We start from the raw sequence: 18495 nt of genomic DNA, 5'->3' as shown, positions 1-18495 counted from the left end.
CGAGTTCTGTGCGACGCGAGGGGCCAGGAATGATTGCAGCACTGAATATACGTAACTTCCTTAAGGACGCACAAATGTTTGGGACACACAATTGGCAGGTGATGATTCATTACCCCGCATCAATCACAAGCACCTGTCAATTGTGTGTCCCAAACATTTGTGCGTCCTTAAGGAAGTTACGTATATTCAGTGCTGCAATCATTCCTGGCCCCTCGCGTCGCACAGAACTCGTCCGTGTGCAGCTCGTGAATAAGTGGAGATATTTGACTAAACACACGTTTTCTGGCAGAACTTTCACATGGATATGAAACTAGAGGACAAAATATGACTAGACGTCTTAGGAATTAATTATTGGGTGAGTACAGACGGAGTTTAGAGCACTTTTATGGCCGCGCAGATGGGCACTACACAGTGGCGGACCGAGAGAGATCTATGACTGTGTATTTGGAATACTTGAAATGTATGTAAGATCACAGACATTCTAGGGCTACTATGGCGCCAACATCAATACAGCATGGAAATTGTGGACAATATCTTATCCAACAATAACAAAATATTCTAAACCTTGGGTTCTGAGAGGCTAAATCTCATCAAATGGTGGTCCGTGGCTCAAATGCCGAATAAATAATGGACCTTGAAACTGGCATATGATATGTACTGGCATGGTATAGTACCTTTCAAAGGGATGGGTGTCCCAATGTTTTTGTTTTCTAAATCAGTCTGTGACCCACCCCCATTCCGGCCTGGACCAATCACAGAAAAGTAGGTTACGCTCACACATCAGGGTTGCCATGTCTGCTTATTATAAGCGACGTTGGGCTTGTTCTTCTGGTAAGATGCGTGTAAATATTGGTATTTTGATTGTGTTGCGTTTTTTTTTGGGGCTTGTTTCTGAAGTGTAGTTGCTTATTTGGCCTTGTTTCCTAAATGTCGTTTATACCAGTGGTTCTCAAACATTTTCATGTCAAGGACCACCAAATTAATATGCATTTGTCCACCGACACCCCATTTAAAAATATTTTGTGCCAGAGAACAGAGACCCCCCCATACAAGATTTGTTAAAATATTCCAAAATATTCAGTCCATGGCCATGGCACATAGTTGCTTCTTTTAGGCTTGTTTCCCTAGAGACAGTCGCTTGTTTCTGTCACAGAAGAATCTGGCAACACTGTCACACATGCGCGGAAACGCCGGAGTTGTAATTGTTGATATCCTGCTTTTGGTTTGTATTCATTTTTTTTTTAGACTTTAAACCATTTAAAAGCCCAATGCATCCCCCGATTTAGGGGGCTTTATTCGCAATCAGCTGGCCCAGTCAATCACAACGTCATCTACATGAGGGGCTAATGGAGGACACAAGGGATCTGGTGAGTAAAATAGTGAAACATTAAGGGCCGTGAGGCTCCGATCAGGGAGGATCTGCTCAGGGCTAGCGTTCCTCCTTTGTTGTTGTCTGTTAGCAAGCTAGCATTTATGTTGCTACAACATAAATGAAACTGAAAGCTTGTTAATTAAACCTCCCAAGGCCTAACTAACGTAAATTAAAACCATGCTTATATTTGTTCCCTATGTGTTGGAGTGCTCAGTGATTGAAATTGTTTTGCCGTTTGCTTTTTTAATACAAACTGGAAGAACAGGTTTCCGCTAGCTAGCTAGCTGTGCTAATGGTGGCTAGCACTAGGAGCTAAGTCAGATAAAGGCCCCCCGTCTTCCTCATCATCAAGGTGTTTCTAATTGGTTCTCTCTGTTTGTTGTGACTGTGTCTCGTTTGTCGTAGAAGTTGAATGATGGGCTGGTGCTTTGCTGCGTGTTAAACTGCTGTTTGTTTGAGAATGAGGATAAAATATAGCGTTTGTAACTGTCAGCTGTTCTGTGATGCTCAGATGAGGAAACTGCTACCACAGTAGATAAATAATCAATAACATTAATGATGGTCCCAACGACCAGATGGCCAATGCTCTTGTCTTGTTCCTGCAATTATTTTTATTTATTTATTTTAGCATATTTGTGAAGAGTAGAATTTTACTGTTGGATTAGCCTTGGATCAAGACTTATCATATATGTATTTTATCAATTTTTACATTTTTATATCTATACGAAAGTAAAAGTCAGACTCGATAAAATACATTTATGATAGTCTTGATCCAAGGCTATTTTTGTATGATAAGTGTGTGTGTGTGTGTGTGTGTGTGTGTGTGTCAACTTCCCTATTCTGGTGGCTTACTATCCAACGTCTGACAGCTCAGCTATGTTGTTGGGAAAGCTGCACAGATCTATAGGCAAATAATTATTATTTATGATTCCTTTATTACCAGGTTAACCCATTCCCCCCCCCATAATTCTTCCATCTGTAAAAGGCTGAACGCACCTCACGTCCAGAGCGAAAGCGGAGAGACTCTTTCGGCATGTTTGACGGCTATGACAGCTGCAGCGAGGAGTCCACCACAAGTTCCAGCTCAGAGGACAGTGAGGATGAGGTGGTGCCCTCCATTCCTGCCACCCTGCCCATCATCAAGAACAATGGACAAGTGTATACCTACCCTGATGGCAAGGCTGGCATGGGTTAGTAGATGGAAACATTTATTACAGCTATGGGACTCATTATACATGCTTGAATATACATTAACCCATTAAGACTGAGGCTGATTCTACAAATGCCTTCTAAATCGGTAGTTCTCAAACTTAAGATTTTTCAAAAATGTTTTAAAAAAATAGATGTACAAGCTCATAGCTCATTTTTGAATGGCCAACGCTAAAATCTAAAATGACAAAGATGCTTTCCCGGTTTTAATGTGTTTGTACATGCTGGTGTGCAAAATGATCTGAAGGGTAAAGCTTGTCAATGTTGAGAAGAGAATCACAAATGCGTATGTTTATGTATATACATTATTTCTATTATGTGTATATACATTATTTATATACATTTATAAACTATAAATTGCAATTATAATTACTCTGCAATGCCATGTTTTTGTGATATGGAATGGATTTATATAGTTCAGTGTAGTGAATACATAATATAGATTAACAATGCTTGCCACATGATTATTACATTAATGGTGTTTTTTGTGTTGGCCTTTCCTGCACAGCCACCTGTGAGATGTGTGGGATGGTTGGTGTACGAGACGCGTTCTACTCCAAAACCAAGCGCTTCTGCAGTGTATCCTGCTCCAGGAGTTATTCTTCAAATTCCAAAAAAGCTAGCATCTTGGCAAGACTCCAGGTAAGTGTGCAAACTCAGTGCACTGCATGTTTTGTTCTCCACATTTGATTTCATGGCAACAAAGGATGAGACCAAGGCACTCTTGTGGAAAAGTTAAAACGCCTTTTAATAGTCTGGCTAATGCTTAGCAAGAATAAAAAATGTACCTACGCGTTGCGGCAACAATGCCTTCATCAGGGTCATGCAAAAATGCATTAAAGACTGGATCAAACTGTCTTCATTCAGTGTTATTGATGTGTTGATTGTGTTTTCCTTTCTTTAAGGGCAAACCACCAACAAAAAAGGCAAAGGTTTTACAGAAACAACCCTTAATGGCGAAGCTGGCTGCATATGCCCAATACCAAGCAAGTCAACAGAACCAGGCCAAATCAAAAGCCGGTATGTTTATAAAAAAAAGGCAGTGGTGTTATGGTGGGAAAATACCTTCTACTTAACTCCATGTTTTATTTCTCCCAGTGATCCCTGTTGAAATCTTTGAATGGGGAAAATACATCTGTAGCAATAACACGAGTGGTGCTCCAGTCAGCTGTTTCAAACATGTGAGTACAAACTGTTGCTGGGCAGCCCCTGGTGATTTATCGCAGTGGTTTTAAACCTGTGGGTCGGGACCCCCCATATGATTTTGGGGGGGTCCCCAGAGTATAGTAAAGTGACAATTTTAAGGACTTTAACGATCTTTTTAATGCCTAAAAAATATATAAAAAAGACCATTACTGCATAAAAAATAATCAACAAACTACACTATAAATACTTGTCAAATAATATAAAGGTAAAAAATTATTTAAAAAAGCCGATCTACAAGCTCACAACGCCTCGCAACGTGAGGAGTTGTGAGCTTGTAGATCTTCTATTTTCACAATATTTATCTGTGGAACCGAGTCAAACTGAATGTATTGCCTCATCTCCTACAATTCCAAGTACTTGACAGGGTGGGGGTCCCCAGTTCAAATATGATTATTTTAGGGGGTCCCGGCCTGAAAAGGTTGAGAACCACTGATTTATCGGGTAGAGTGTCAATTCATTAACTGTTTAAAACCCTTTGGCCAAATTATTTCAATGGAATAAGCTTTGGCCTGATACCTCTTGTGTTCCAGTCCCCTATGGGTTTATGCTGGGGAGACATAGAAGAAGGAGTTAGAGTTGAAGTCCTCAACTCGGATACCAACTTCTCCACTAAAGTTTACTGGATAGCGGGAATCATCAAGCTAGCAGGTAAGGCTCAATCTTTTTTCAATTTTTTTAATGTATTTAACCACACAAACCATAGTGTCCTTATTCTCGGCATGTTATAATGGGTGAACATTTGGTGTAAATAGTAGATCTACAAGCTAACAACTTGGAGATCGGCTATTTTAGACAGAGATTTAGAGTCGAGGGGGGGACTCCCTGTGGGACCCCGGTCAACTGAACTATATAGGGCTTAAATCATTTTTCTCACAAAAGATTTAAAAGGTACGTTTTCTGTGTGTGGGTGTAAATATTGAGAGATTGTAAGTGTGTGAATGGATTTTGACTGTAGATTGCATATTCCTGTCCAGGGTTCAAGGCTCTCCTGCGGTATGAGGGCTTTGACAATGATACCAGTAAGGACTTCTGGTGTAATCTCTGTGTTCCTGAAGTGCACCCGGTGGGGTGGTGTGCTTCGAGTGGCAAGCCCCTCGTACCTCCAAAATGTGAGTCTCATTCAAACTAGAGCCAGACTGATGTATCGGTTTGGTCGATACATGGTTATCAGACTTGTTATATCGAATAATGCAATTGTGCAGCCAATTTGTCCCGATTTTTCACCACTTTAAACCTGAAGCCCCTTCTGTATTGGGCATGTCATTATAGCGAACATTAGCAAAAGTTGTATTTAAAGATGTAAAAATTGTTTGCATATAAATTAAATGTTCTCAAATAGAAACTTCATCAAATCTAATCCAAGTTTTTCTAATTGATAAGAAATTGTTGCACATTTTGACCAAATATTGGTCAAAACGACAAGAAACCGTGGTTTAGGATTCTAAAATCGGGATTGGGCCCAAAAATCAGGCATAATTTGGGCTCTAATTCCAACCCATCCTTGCCTGGAGAGGTCCATTCTGATATGTTGATGACACACTATCAGTCTACTGTCAAGTCAAGCAAATGTAAAACTTTGCATGGTGTCAGTAATGATTTGCAGTAGTTAAATTTGAATAGGCATAATCGCAGTCCTTGGAATGAGGGTTTGACATCATCCAAAGTGTCAACTCATCCATGCTGCTTGTCAGCCGATGTAAACACAAATATTCTTGGACTAATCTGACATGTTGGTGATAAAATGACTGAATTGTGTCAATTCTGTAAAGACTATTTGAGAATAAAAGTCACATTGATAGGATTGTGACAAGTCCTCCATACCTACCCAATATATACCACACACACACACATTTCTATAATTAAGCTGATTGTACCAGGCTATTTTGGGAACAGAGAAAGGTCTTTGTCAGCAGATGTATAATAGAGGCCCAAAATAAGATGCCACAAGAGGCAGCATTTCCCACCTGGACCTCACCAGGCAAAATCCATCCTAATGATCTACTATTGGTGATTTATTATTTTATGTTCCTGGATAGTTGTGGAGTCGAGTGCAAATTGTTGCTTGTCTCCCTTACAGCTATACAACATAAGTACTCTAACTGGAAAGCCTTTCTTGTGAAACGTCTCACTGGAGCCAAAACACTGCCACCTGATTTCACTGCCAAGGTACGTGTCACACACGCACACACTCATATAAATCAGCAGCATCCCTATGGATTTGTCTTGACAATTTAAAGCTATGTTGGACTTTAGTCGAACCGTGTGTTGTACCTTGGGCATAATATAAGTCAAAATATTGTCAGTCATTGTCTCCGCCAGGCCGAAAGGCATGGCGAGAGAGTATGTTTTACCCCCTGTCCGTCCGTCCTGTCTGTGTGTTAGCAGCTAATCTCCGGCACCGTTGGCCCGGTCGCTCCGAAACTGTGCACACACACTCCCTGGATGCCAATTCAGAACCTCTGCCCCAAATGTTTCACATGGGCCTGTTATAGCGCCATCAGGAGGCCGATTTGTGCAAAACCCATTTCTTTATATTACTCCTACAGATTGTATCCAAACGTCATGCAAATCGGTACACAGTATCTCTACAGTCATGTGATCAACACAGATCTGTCCGATTTCCCATATTCCATCCTCATTGCCTAAGGTTGGCTTCCAAAGTTTGCAGGATTGGTCCGTTTTGAACAAAAAGCCTCAAACTATGCACGCAGCTTGCGATTTCCGTGAAATTTCACACGCACATTCCCACTATGCCGAGGAAGAAATGCCACCCTTTTCACATTGGTTTGTTATAGCGCCACCAGCAGGTCTAATTTAGCAAAACACATTTTTGGAACAAAATGCCTCAAATCATGAATTCAGTGTCTGATTGCCGTGAAAGACCTAACAATAAATGGCACCCTTTTCACATTGGCCTATTATAGCGCCACCAGGAAGCCAGAATAACGTACCTGACCTGGCGGAGACCTGTGCTCCGAGGAGCACTTTTTCTAGTTATCTATTGCTTCTGTCCTCTGTGAGCAAGAAACTAGATGTGGCGATTCTATTTACTCTCATAGAATGGTGAAACAGGTCTCAAAATTACAAACAAAGCAGACAAAATATTGTATTGCCATTACTCTTGATGGAAGTTCTCTTATGTAACACATTTATAGGACACCGATACTGGCGTATCAGTAATTGTTAATGTTGAGAACTGTTTTGCCATACAATTAAAGTGAATGGAATCGCCATTAAGGTTCCTTGTTCAAAGAAACGCCATTGATGACAATATTTGGTCTTACATCATGCTCAAGGTAGCTACACCTCTTCAGACTCCACCTTAGCCCGTAGCACTTGCAGGCTTATGCAAAAGTTAAAACGTAATTTAGATATCATGTTATTTAGACAAATGCCAGGTTCATTTGTTGACCTGGCATCCTATAGTTTGTATAGTTTCAATGTACAGATTATAGATGTTTGTATATTTATACTGTTTAGAGTCTAAACTGATGATAAATTGTATACAACCCAAGTTATACCAAATTTCAGCATGGCTGATATATCATATATCCTGTGTATTTTCTTCATTTGAATACATCCTCTCCTTAGGTGCATGACAACATGCAGTTCCCCTTTAAGAAATTCATGCGGGTGGAGGTGGTAGATAAGAACCACCTGTGCCGGACACGGGTGGCGCTGGTGGAGCAGGTGATCGGAGGACGCCTCAGGCTGGTCTATGAGGAGAGCCAGGACGGCTCTGATGACTTTTGGTGCCACATGTTTAGCCCCCTCATCCATAACATAGGCTGGTCCCGCAGCATCGGACACCGCTTCAAGAGATCTGGTAGGTTTGGATGCTAACACCACATTCAAACGGATTGCACCACTTCAAGCGTCAACTCATATATTTACCACTTTAAACGGCATGTCACTTGTGTGTGTTTTCCATGTTTGAATACTTATGTGGATATTTGCCATATGTGTGGTTTGTTATCTGTATTCAGTACCTCTGGATATGTTATTGATTCCCACATGAGGAAGAAGAGCATGGAATAAGGCTATGTTCACTGGCACTCCAAGTCAGATTTTTGGCCAATCCAGATTGGAATCAGATTGGTTTTATGAAGTCTGAACAGCGAAAAACCACATTGAAACTGATTTTTGGCATCATATTTGAATCACTTTACTTAGCCTCGTTGAGACTGCATTAAACCAGTCCCACTCCAATCTGGATAAGAAATCAGATTATTTGGGCTGGATTTGGATTTCCAGTCTGAGCAAAGTCTGACTCTTAACATAAAAGATGGCTAACCTTCATTGATATCCTTTGTGATTGGCTGAGTTGTGATCACGTCACAATTTGGCTAATTCGTTTGCATCCAGATTAGAATCCCGATTTCCCTGACTTGATCACCTGACACTTCCTGGTCGGCAAACTTGTGTAGGCTAGACCATAAATTTGACACCACATGAAATCACCTAGTCGGAACAAAACGTATTACCATCCTGCAGTAACTTGCCTTTTTCCATGCTGTGTTGTGGAGACAATGGTATTTAGCAGGCTGTGTGCTGGCATGGTGCCACCATTCTCTAAAACCACCAGTCTCTCTCCCCACACACACATTAGTTATCTATAAAGCACTTCTTGGAACAAAGTTCTTTACATAAAACTGAAAATAGAATAAAAACAATTATGGGACTCGAATAACATTTATTCCCTGGAAAGGCCCTTCTATAAAAGTATGTTTTAAAAAGGTATTTTAAAGAAGATAAAGAGAGAACTTGTGTGTGACTTTTTACAATTTATTGCATGTGAGCAATACCTTTACTAAATATACATTTTATTTTTAATGGCTAATCTAATTTGGCCATTTAGTGGAAAATGTAACCTCCTTTAACAAAAGCATTATAAATAAATCTCTTGTTCATTGTTTTCCAGATGTGACCAAGAAGATGGAGGGTCAGGTTGATGCTCCTTCACAATTGTTCCAGAAGGTAAATTTAAGTATATTTAAATGTTCTAATTTGCATTAATGTAATCATCTCTTTTTATTTATTTATTTTTTACATTTGAACAACCTTCAGCCGTTTGAGCATGTCATTATAGTCAAACCTTCTCAATGATAGCAAAAATGGCAGCTCTACAATCAACCGCATTTCAATGCAACACGTTAATGAGCTTGTAGATCAGCTATTTTCGTTGTCCGTCGTACGACAAAATAAACCCTAAGTGGTTAAAGTGCATTATATATCCAGTGTGTTATTTGTAACTTGTCTTCATTAGTATTGAATGGTCTCATGATCAGTTTAAGAACATTTGGGTCGGTATTTGTTTTGGATGGTCTTATGTGTATTGGCGTGAGAAGGTTTGCTAATGCCTCTTTGCTGCTCCGCTAGGTGAAAGATGTGGACCAGAACGGGGAATGGTTCAAGGACGGGATGAAACTTGAGGCCATCGATCCTCTCAATCTCTCAGCTATATGTGTAGCCACTGTAAGAAAGGTGAGCCGGTTTGACACAAAATATAAGTGAGAGATGGCACTACTAGAGAAGTGAATGACATGGTATTTTAGAGGAGGGTTTTCAGTCCGCTGTCATGACTCTGGCCCCACCCTCCTCCATATATTGTGATTCAGTCTTCTGTCTGCTCTGCACAGGTGTTGGCTGATGGGTACCTCATGATTGGGATCGATGGCTCGGAGGCGGTGGATGGCTCAGACTGGTTCTGCTATCACTCCACGTCTCCTTCCATCTACCCCGTCGGCTTCTGTGAAATCAACGAGATTGAACTCACGCCCCCTAGAGGTACCCGTCTTTCCTCGTTAACCCATTAAGACCTGAGGCCGATTCTACAAATGCCTTCTGAATCAGTAGTTTGTCACACTTTTTGGGCGGTGAAACCGCCCCTATAAGTGAGGTTTGGACATCGACATTCGCGGCACTGTGATTGGCCACCATTGTACCCCCCCCACCCATTGTACCCCCCCAACCCTGCGCTGTGATTGGCCACCATTGTACCCCCCTAACCCTGCACCGTGATTGGCCACCGCTGACTCTATTCAGGACTGTGAATATTACTTTTCTTTAAGTGAACTTCCATCACTGTGATGACCACTGTGACCACACCGCCCACTTCACACTGGGTGTGATTTTTTTTAATAGCCAACGCAAAAATCTAAATGACAGACGCTTTCCCAGTTTGAATGGGTTAACCTTCGAACACACCCAGCTGTCCCAAATCAGCCTTCGGCGCTCATATCCTCAGAATGAAATGTCTTTATTAGAAACCTAATCTACTTGGAACAATTTAGTTCATTTTTTATTTTGACCTCTTGTCTGTGGCCTCCTGTTTTGGCATAGGGTTTCTAATATACCAGTTTCACCATGATTCTGTCCCTCAGGGTACACTAAACTGCCATTTAAATGGTTTGACTACCTCAGAGAAACGGGTTCAATAGCTGCTCCTGTCAAGCTCTTTAACAAGGTATGTTTCATTAATAGTATATATTTTTTAAGTCTCATCCTTTTTTTAATTGCCTTGCCTCCAGTTCCCCTGTGAAGATGGAAGATGTTTTTGGATTTGGTTAAAAGTACATCAAAAACAAAAAATATCAGAATAATTTGTGTTATCAGAATCTGCTTTTACAGTGTGTAAAATGATTATTTTTATTCTTATTTTTTGTTCCCTCTTGCCATTTTTCGGCATTCCAGGATGTCCCAAATCACGGCTTCCGCCAGGGCATGAAGCTGGAGGCCGTGGATCTGATGGAACCACGGCTGGTGTGTGTCGGCACGGTGACGCGGATTGTCCACCGGCTGCTGCGGATCCACTTTGACGGCTGGGAAGACGAGTACGACCAATGGGTGGATTGCGAGTCACCTGACCTCTACCCCGTGGGCTGGTGTCAGCTGACCGGATACCAACTCCAGCCACCCGCTGCACAGAGTGAGCAATGCACACTGATGCATTTCTTGAATTTCAGAGACTTGGATGTCAGGTGTTAAACTCTACATTTTAACCACTTTAACCCTGGCATTATAGGCAAACGTAGAATAAAATAAACAAAACCTGTTTAATTTTGAGCTTTAATGTAGATTGGCTATTTTTGAAACCTTTTCAATATATATATATATATATTTTTTACCTATTTAGACCTGGAACACCTATACGTTGTTATACCTTTCAAGCCGGGAACACCTCTGTGTCTAGTTGTTGCTATATATACAGTATAGAGAAACGATTGAATACAAAGTTTTTCAGAAATCCAGGATTTAGAAGGCCTCAGGTCTAAATGGGTTAAATTAGGGCTGGTTAAAGGGTGGTTAAAGTACTGTATTCTTCAAAATGTAAGTCCTAGTACTTTAATTCTTATTCAGGTACCAGAGATTTGACACCAACTGTGCCCAAACAGAAGAAAAAGGCCCAACAGTACAAGGGACAAAAGAAAAGTGAGTAATCCTTCCTATATTGTCAGTCTAGCTTCCTCTTTTCCATCCCGTCTTTCCACTTCCTCCTTTCCCCATCCTCTTCTTGTCACTTGTCAGTTTCTCTAGAGGTGGACATTCATCTTAATAACTCTCACTGGTCAGATTGTGTGTTTGGTGTGTACGTATGGAATGTTTTTATCCGGCAGATTGACTTGTCTATGTTACAGAATATTTTGGCACAGTGTGAAAGATATAGACATTTGTGTTTTGGGCCCTTTTTGGATTGAATGACGTGACGTGTGACACCGAAGCAAAGGTGTTTTTTGTTGACACTTTAAAGCAAAAGGCCTAGGCTTTCACACCAAACTATGGTGCACTGATCTTTCAGTACACTAAAGTATAATCTGCATGGAGCATCTCTCAAGCAGTTTGATGGCGTTGCTTTAGCTTTGCTCTTGTTAGTTAATGGTGCATCTGCTTACTTGGGTCTGGCAGTCATGAGTACCAGGGGCTTATTCAGATGGGCTCAACAGCAACATGATAATGGCACGAGGGTTTACTGCTTCAATTCTCACCTGAGGTCTAACCTTTTCCCCCTTACATTCAATCTGAACATTAAAACAAGCTCGACTTGAACTGAACCCTGTATGTAATAAGCCCCTGGTAGCTTACCCCGAGTCTGGCTTGGTGTTTAGAGAGGAAGATTCCAGTTGGTCGACGGCCCTTCAGTCAGGCAGGCAGGAGGAGGAGCTTCTCGGGGGACGAAGAGCAGAGTCCGCCCCCTTATCCCGCCCAGGGGCCCACTCGCCCCCGGCCCCGCACCCACCTCCACCAAACCCACAAACCAGGTAAACGGCACACTAATGAAAAACCAAGCACGGCACTTGAGCGCTCCGAAGCAGAGGGTGCTGCTTAAAGGAGCGGTTTGGGAAAACCCCCAAAGTAGGTCCCTCACAGTGGAGCTGTGTGGCGGATGCTACTACTGTTGATGCTGCATGTTTCAACTGTTCAATGAACTTGGTGAATGTGTGCTTGTTGTGATTCATGTTCTTCTGTCATCTCATTGTTCTTCTCAAAACAAGAAGTGTTATCTGTGTTAAAGCCTAACTTGTACTTTGTCACATGACTGTGTCGCTCTACGAAAATGACAGATTTTCAAGCTACCCATGCAACACGTTGTTTTCGGTGAGCGACCGACATGCAACAATGTATTAACACATTGAGTGCCAAGAACGCATATATGCGTTCTTTTGAATCCATCACTTGAGTGCCAAGAACGCATATATGCGTAAAAAAAAAAAAAAAAGACCAAGGAGATATGATTTTTTGAAGATTTAGACTCCCATCCACTTCCTTGTTAACTTAAAACTTAATAATTCTGTATCTCGACTCCTGAGTACTTTTTTTTTTCTCAATGAAAAATCTCTGGCATAAAACAGCTAAAAAATCTGAAATGTGTTAAGCTTAGATGGGGTAAAGAAGATGGGTAAAGAACAAAACCGCACTGTAAAAAAAAAAAAAAAAAAAAGAACATTATCAATGTATTGCCACATAACTGCGCTATTTTTGGATGATCATATGGCATGAATTTTGTTTCCATTTCAACTGGGGACAACATGTAGCTAAGTCAGTGCTTGCTGTGCATGGAGAACCCTATCTGACTTAACCACTGGGAAGAAACTGGAAACCAACACTAAGGTTCTTCCTCATATTAGAAGCATGTTTGTCAACTTACTCATCTTGTTTTTCCTTCTCTCTGTCTCTGCCCCCCCACTGCCAGAGTCTCTGCTGCGACTGAAGGAGGAGGCGACAGAGGTGGATGAGTTTACCTTCTCCCAGGGCATCTCCGACCAAGAGAGCAACGGCTCAGGCAGCTACTACATCAAACAGGAGCCCTGAGGTCAGAGGAACCAAGCAGGATGGAACGGGTCACGGTGCACCAATGGAGACCCAAGGGACAGGATGGCGGGAAACAACAGTACAAATTCACCTCAGAAGAAACCCAACACTCATAGACCAACACTGCACCCCTCCCATGGCAGGGCGGAGGAGGGGAGGCTTGTTTCATGCTTCTGAGAATGGTCCTTCTCCAAGAGTTAACTTTTTTTTGTTGTTTTTCTGTTTCTAACCTCGTAGCCGTGTGTGCACATACACACACAACGCTCGATCACTCCTCACACCACCTACAGGGTTATGAGTGAGGGGGTTGCTCTGTGCCTCTCCAAAAAACCACCCGGGGAATGGTGGGTTACTGAAATCTGGGCATTCTCTTTGTCGTACCACCCTGGATGATTCCGCAACGAGCACCTCTCCTCTCTGAAAAGCCACCCAGACAATTAGACTTCTGGAAGTATCCACACAAAACCCCTCGTTTCCTTGAGAGTCCTGCTTAGACGTAGGTCTGTCTCGGCCTTCCATCCTGCCTCTGCCAATACTCTGACCCCACCCAAGTCTGGGCCACGCACAGAGACCTGTAGAAACTGTGACAAAACATTCATTGAGCCAGGTCTTTCGATTTCTTTTTCTTTTATCAGGTATGAGAGCCAGCTACTAACGTTACAGGCAGAATTCCCATTGACCTGGAGAGAGAACAGAGGGTGATTATGGAAACAGAATGATGTATATTTTGATTATAATTTTGTTTTTTGAACAATTTTGCCAGGAGGACTTGCTTTGTTTATAGTACTTGAAGTCTTGATATATATATATTTTGCTTTTTTCTGTTTTTATCAAGTGTTTTTAGTTCATTTGTCTTAAATGATTTACTTATTTTGTATTTTCTTTTTGGTGGCTGGATGGGGTACTTAAATGTGTGATGTTGTATGTATCAGAGTGATTATATTCATAAAGTATGATGAGACCTATTCATATAGAACTACAGTATATAGCTATAACAGATGTGATTTAAAGAGTGGGTTTTGAATAGTACAGTGACGCTCAGCATTGGTCCCCCTTGTTACCTTCTCTTAAAAACAGGTTGACATTTTCCCCGGCTGCACTTAATAATTCAAAAAAATTACAGAATCAAAATAGATCATGATACATTTAACCACTTTCACCCTGATGTCCCTATTTTGGGCATGTCATTAATAGGTGAAGACTTTTCAACCCTTTTTAAAGTGGTTTTAAGTCAAAATTATTAGATAGCTGATCTACAAGCTTACAATGCGTTGCATGAAGACTCATTGTGACTCATTGTTTTGTCTAGGGTCATAATTGGAACTCTATTTTGGTAACCTGTCCTTTTTAAATGTTAATACATTTCTAAACGTACTGGGAGAATTTCTCCTTTAAATCTTGTCTGCAACTTATTACAGTGATTCACATGCATGAATGTGAGTGGCTTTTTACAAGCACACTCTGCACTTAGCTCTGTAAAGACTCTTCAGTGATCCCTCGAACCTGGTAATTGGAGGATGTATTTCCACATGTATCTGGTAAATGTACCTATTCTTGGAAAACACAGACAATTAGCAATCCTGTTTAATGTTTACACATTTAGTTATGTTGGGTTTGCTTGTTTACTGTGCAAATTTAGGCAGCTGTCACTAAGACCAAACACAGTGTTTACTGTGAAAAACGTATTATCTACAATTATTCTGATATTTAAGGTTTATTTTTCCTATGTTTAAAACCTCAATAGATTATCTTACTTTGGATGTAATTTCCCCCCAGAAATCCTTAAATTATAAATTTGTTATATAATACTGAGAACAAATAGTGAAGCTGTTGATGGGGTAAAAAAAAAAAAAAAAGGTAACATTTCAAGGGGTCCCAATAGCTGACCAGCAGAGTATATTGTATAAATCAGAAACCTTACTGGTATGATGGGGCACACTCTGACAAGTTATTTGATTCCCATTGTCCAAACTTGCATACTCACTCATAGAAAATTCTTTGGCCATGCATAGTATGCAAGTTGTGGTCGCTATGGGCACATTATGCGAACACTGTCACTGATTGCACTACAGGTAGTCAAACCAGTCAGATTTGCCTGTTGAAAATCACCTTTACAAGTCTTCAGGTATCGGCTTTCGCAGCCAGATTTACTGACTGTTTTGAACCATGTGTAAACATTCATACCCAGCGGAGGACAAAGGGGTCCAAAATTGAAGCTGGAAGCTCTTCTCACTCAGCATTTGTAATAAAAATGTGGTCGTAGAAAAGCATGGACGCTTGTCTACTCTGAGAAAACAGAAGTAATGATCTCTTAACCAAGCAGTTGAGTGAAAACTGAATGAACGGATGTGTCAGACATTACAATGATATGCAAAGCATTACTTTTGTTTTTCATCGCTTGGGTAGTTCTCTTGTCAGAGCCATATGGATGCAAACTCGAGTCAGTTATTCAGTTGAGCCACAGAATAACATGTTTTTAGTCAGTAATAAGAGTACAAATGATGCACTGCTTTACTATTACTTTTGAAGGCAACATTCACACAGACAATGGGATCTAAAAGTTGCATAATACACAGATCATTTTTATTTAGTCAGAACAGGTTCTTGCAGCTATGATGGAATGGAGCAAAAATCCTGATTAGTTTGTAATTATCTCTATTGCATGCATGTGTGGAAAAACAAATCCACATTCTTTTGTTATTTACAGCTAGATTTATGCAGCTATTTATCTACTACCTCCTCATGCTAGGCAAGTTTAGCAAATGTAAAGAGAACGTGTGAACTAGGCAGTGTAATAGCATATGCAAACTATAACTTAAAATGTTCCACTTGAAAACTAGACACCAAACATGGAAGATTTTTTCACAGCACACAAAGTCCTCTAATTTGATATGCAATAATAGTTCCCATATTATTTTATGTTGAATAAACGTCTTACACCTCTAATGACAAGATCACTACATTTAAATATAATTTACATAAGAGATGATTTAACTCAATTGTATTGTATAACTGTGATTTTGTGAGCTGGGGTTGATAAATGACAATATAGCATTGCTGTATATGGCCAAATACTATATTGAAAAGCATAATAGTTTTAAGCTATTCAGTGATGGCAAATGATACATAACTTGTCTTTATACCAGTAAGGTTCACAATTCAATTCTCAGGAAGCATTTTTTGGAAACATGTTCTTGGTTATAATGCCTGATTTATGCTTTGGCAACAGTCATGCAACATTTAGATTGATAACAAATTATGTATTTTCAACTGCGTCCTGTTGACACTTTTCACCTTGAAAATATGTTTTTTTATTTTATTCAACAGCATGTCACACGTCATGACGTCGCCAAAAGATGGTTGCATTACAAGTCTAATCTAATTTCATAGGTTTGTGAAAAGCAACGCAAAGAAGACTTCTTTGCCCTTTCAAAAAAGAAAAAAAAGGTCTTATCTTGCTTCCCATTTGATGTATGAATGTTTTATTGCTTATTACTCCCACTGTTCTGTGTTGTGGCTTGATGATGTAGAAACACTTTGTGTTCAAACGTTCAAGGCTATGTTTAGTGAAGCTCTTCTCGTCTTCTTGCTTTGCTATAGATTTTTTCCACTGTTATTTCTAACAGGATTATCGATTAATCTGTTTTCTACAAGGTTCCATTTTTCTTTGTCTACAGCTTCATTGGATACACTAAACTAAACTAGACGGCTATGGTTACAAGACCAAATGAGCAATAAAAGTAGTGTCTCACAATCATATATAGGTTTCAGGTTAGAATTTAATTCATTTAGGATTCATTTCCCTCCCTGATTTTGGAAGGGGAGAATTGAGCGTTTAAACGATGGTCACAATCTTAATTTACTGACCAAACTGCATAATATCTTAGTACAAAAGAAAAGACTGTTTCATGGGCTAACTTTGCTGCTACCCTCTCCCAGATAACCCAAAATAATCAAACGCACAATCAACACTGTTTGCATATTTCTTTTTGTTAAGGAAAAAAGGCTTCTTTTAAAGCCATTCTCATTTTCCCTTGTGAGTAGTCAATCTAAACATCCCCTTCTCAACTTGACTCCCAATCTATGATGAACATCTTTGCCTCCCCCACCCAGTAGTTCTACATGTCCACCCCTAAGATCTGTGAAAACTAGCAAGTGTAATACAATATGCTACCACATTTCTTAGATCCAGCCCATCACAGGATTTATGCGGGCATCAGGACCAGTTAGAACTGAGTGAGGAGCTTATTTGGGACTGGGTGCGTTGATCAACTGAATGCATGTTGTTGGAAAAAAAAGAAAAGAAAACATTGTGCTGATGTTGTTCTGAGCTTGTTTTTGTTGTAATTGTCATTGGTTGTTCCTTCTGTCCATCTCCCAGTCACGTCCCACACTCAGATTCAGAAGGATTGTCATGGAAGCTGTTCTGCAGTGATTACACCCAAACAATCCTTTTAGATCTGTACAGTGCCATGGACTGGATTGGAGATAGTTGTTTTTTTTCCTTGGATACTAACACGGGTCTTTTGTATGTGATAGCCCCAACTATATTCAACCATTATATCGTGGTGCTATATATATTTGATAAAAATGACTTATCGTATTGGGATTATTATTGTCAGAAACTGTTATTGTGAATTGAGAGGGTTAAGTTATGGTTCGAAATTTATTTTGGATACAAATAAAAAAAATATATGTTCAGAATAGTTATAAATCTATTGAAATTAACACTGACCCTTGAGGTACATATTAGATTGCAGTTTAAAGTTTGTACATCTTTTTGATAGCGTCTATACACGTTTCCTTTCATATGGTAAATTTGTGCTGTGATCAAGCTTTGATAGACTTTCTTGAATTTGTAAATAAAATCAAATGGAACATTATTGGTTGTAATGATTGCTCATTTTGTTTACAAGCATTGCAAACTGTTTCCGCATGGCTGTGAAAAGGTGGTTTTTGTAAGATTAACTTTTACACTGAATAAAATAATTACTTGGAACATACAGAATCTGTCTATTCCTAAATTGTTTAATTTTCAAACTTGAGCCCTTCAACCTTTGAAGGTCACAGGTGACATGGTTCTCTTCCAAGCCTGCTGTGTGAGAAAAATGCCAGCCATTATCTGCTGGCCTTTTGGCATCCTTCCCAGTTCAGCCACTGGCGCTAGCTGCAAATCTATTCTTAATCTCTTCAGATAAAGCCTGCACTAATGGGCAGGTTAACTCATTCAGTGCCACAGCCAAAATTCATTGTAAAAAAAAAAAGAGCTTAGGAGCCGAGATACAGCCTTTTTCAGTAAGAAGTTAAACAAGAAGTGAATGGAGCAGAACATTTTCAAATCATCATATCTTGGTTCTTTTTTACGTCCTGTGGCACAGGGCTTATTACATTGGACGTAT

At 40.1% G+C, this 18495-nt stretch overlaps 1 protein-coding gene across 1 annotated transcript; it reads left to right on the top strand.

Moving 5' to 3' along the window:
• Positions 1-1202: 1202 nt before the first annotated feature.
• On the top strand, positions 1203-18095 carry mbtd1 (mbt domain containing 1). Its single transcript, XM_080456393.1, has 17 exons — positions 1203-1367; positions 2358-2562; positions 3090-3223; positions 3487-3601; positions 3680-3762; positions 4318-4435; positions 4762-4896; positions 5865-5953; positions 7379-7613; positions 8709-8764; positions 9167-9271; positions 9427-9574; positions 10171-10253; positions 10481-10715; positions 11147-11218; positions 11893-12045; positions 12978-18095. Exons 1-17 carry the CDS (start codon positions 1347-1349, stop codon positions 13094-13096), a joined length of 2106 nt encoding a protein of 701 aa, XP_080312519.1. The 5' UTR covers positions 1203-1346; the 3' UTR covers positions 13097-18095.
• Positions 18096-18495: the final 400 nt, after the last annotated feature.

Source organism: Gymnoscopelus braueri, assembly GCF_963280865.1.
Source record: "Gymnoscopelus braueri genome assembly, chromosome: 17".
Taxonomy (NCBI): domain Eukaryota; kingdom Metazoa; phylum Chordata; class Actinopteri; order Myctophiformes; family Myctophidae; genus Gymnoscopelus; species Gymnoscopelus braueri.
The sequence above is the reverse complement of the archived record's forward strand: the minus strand, read 5'-3'. Positions and strand labels throughout refer to the sequence as shown.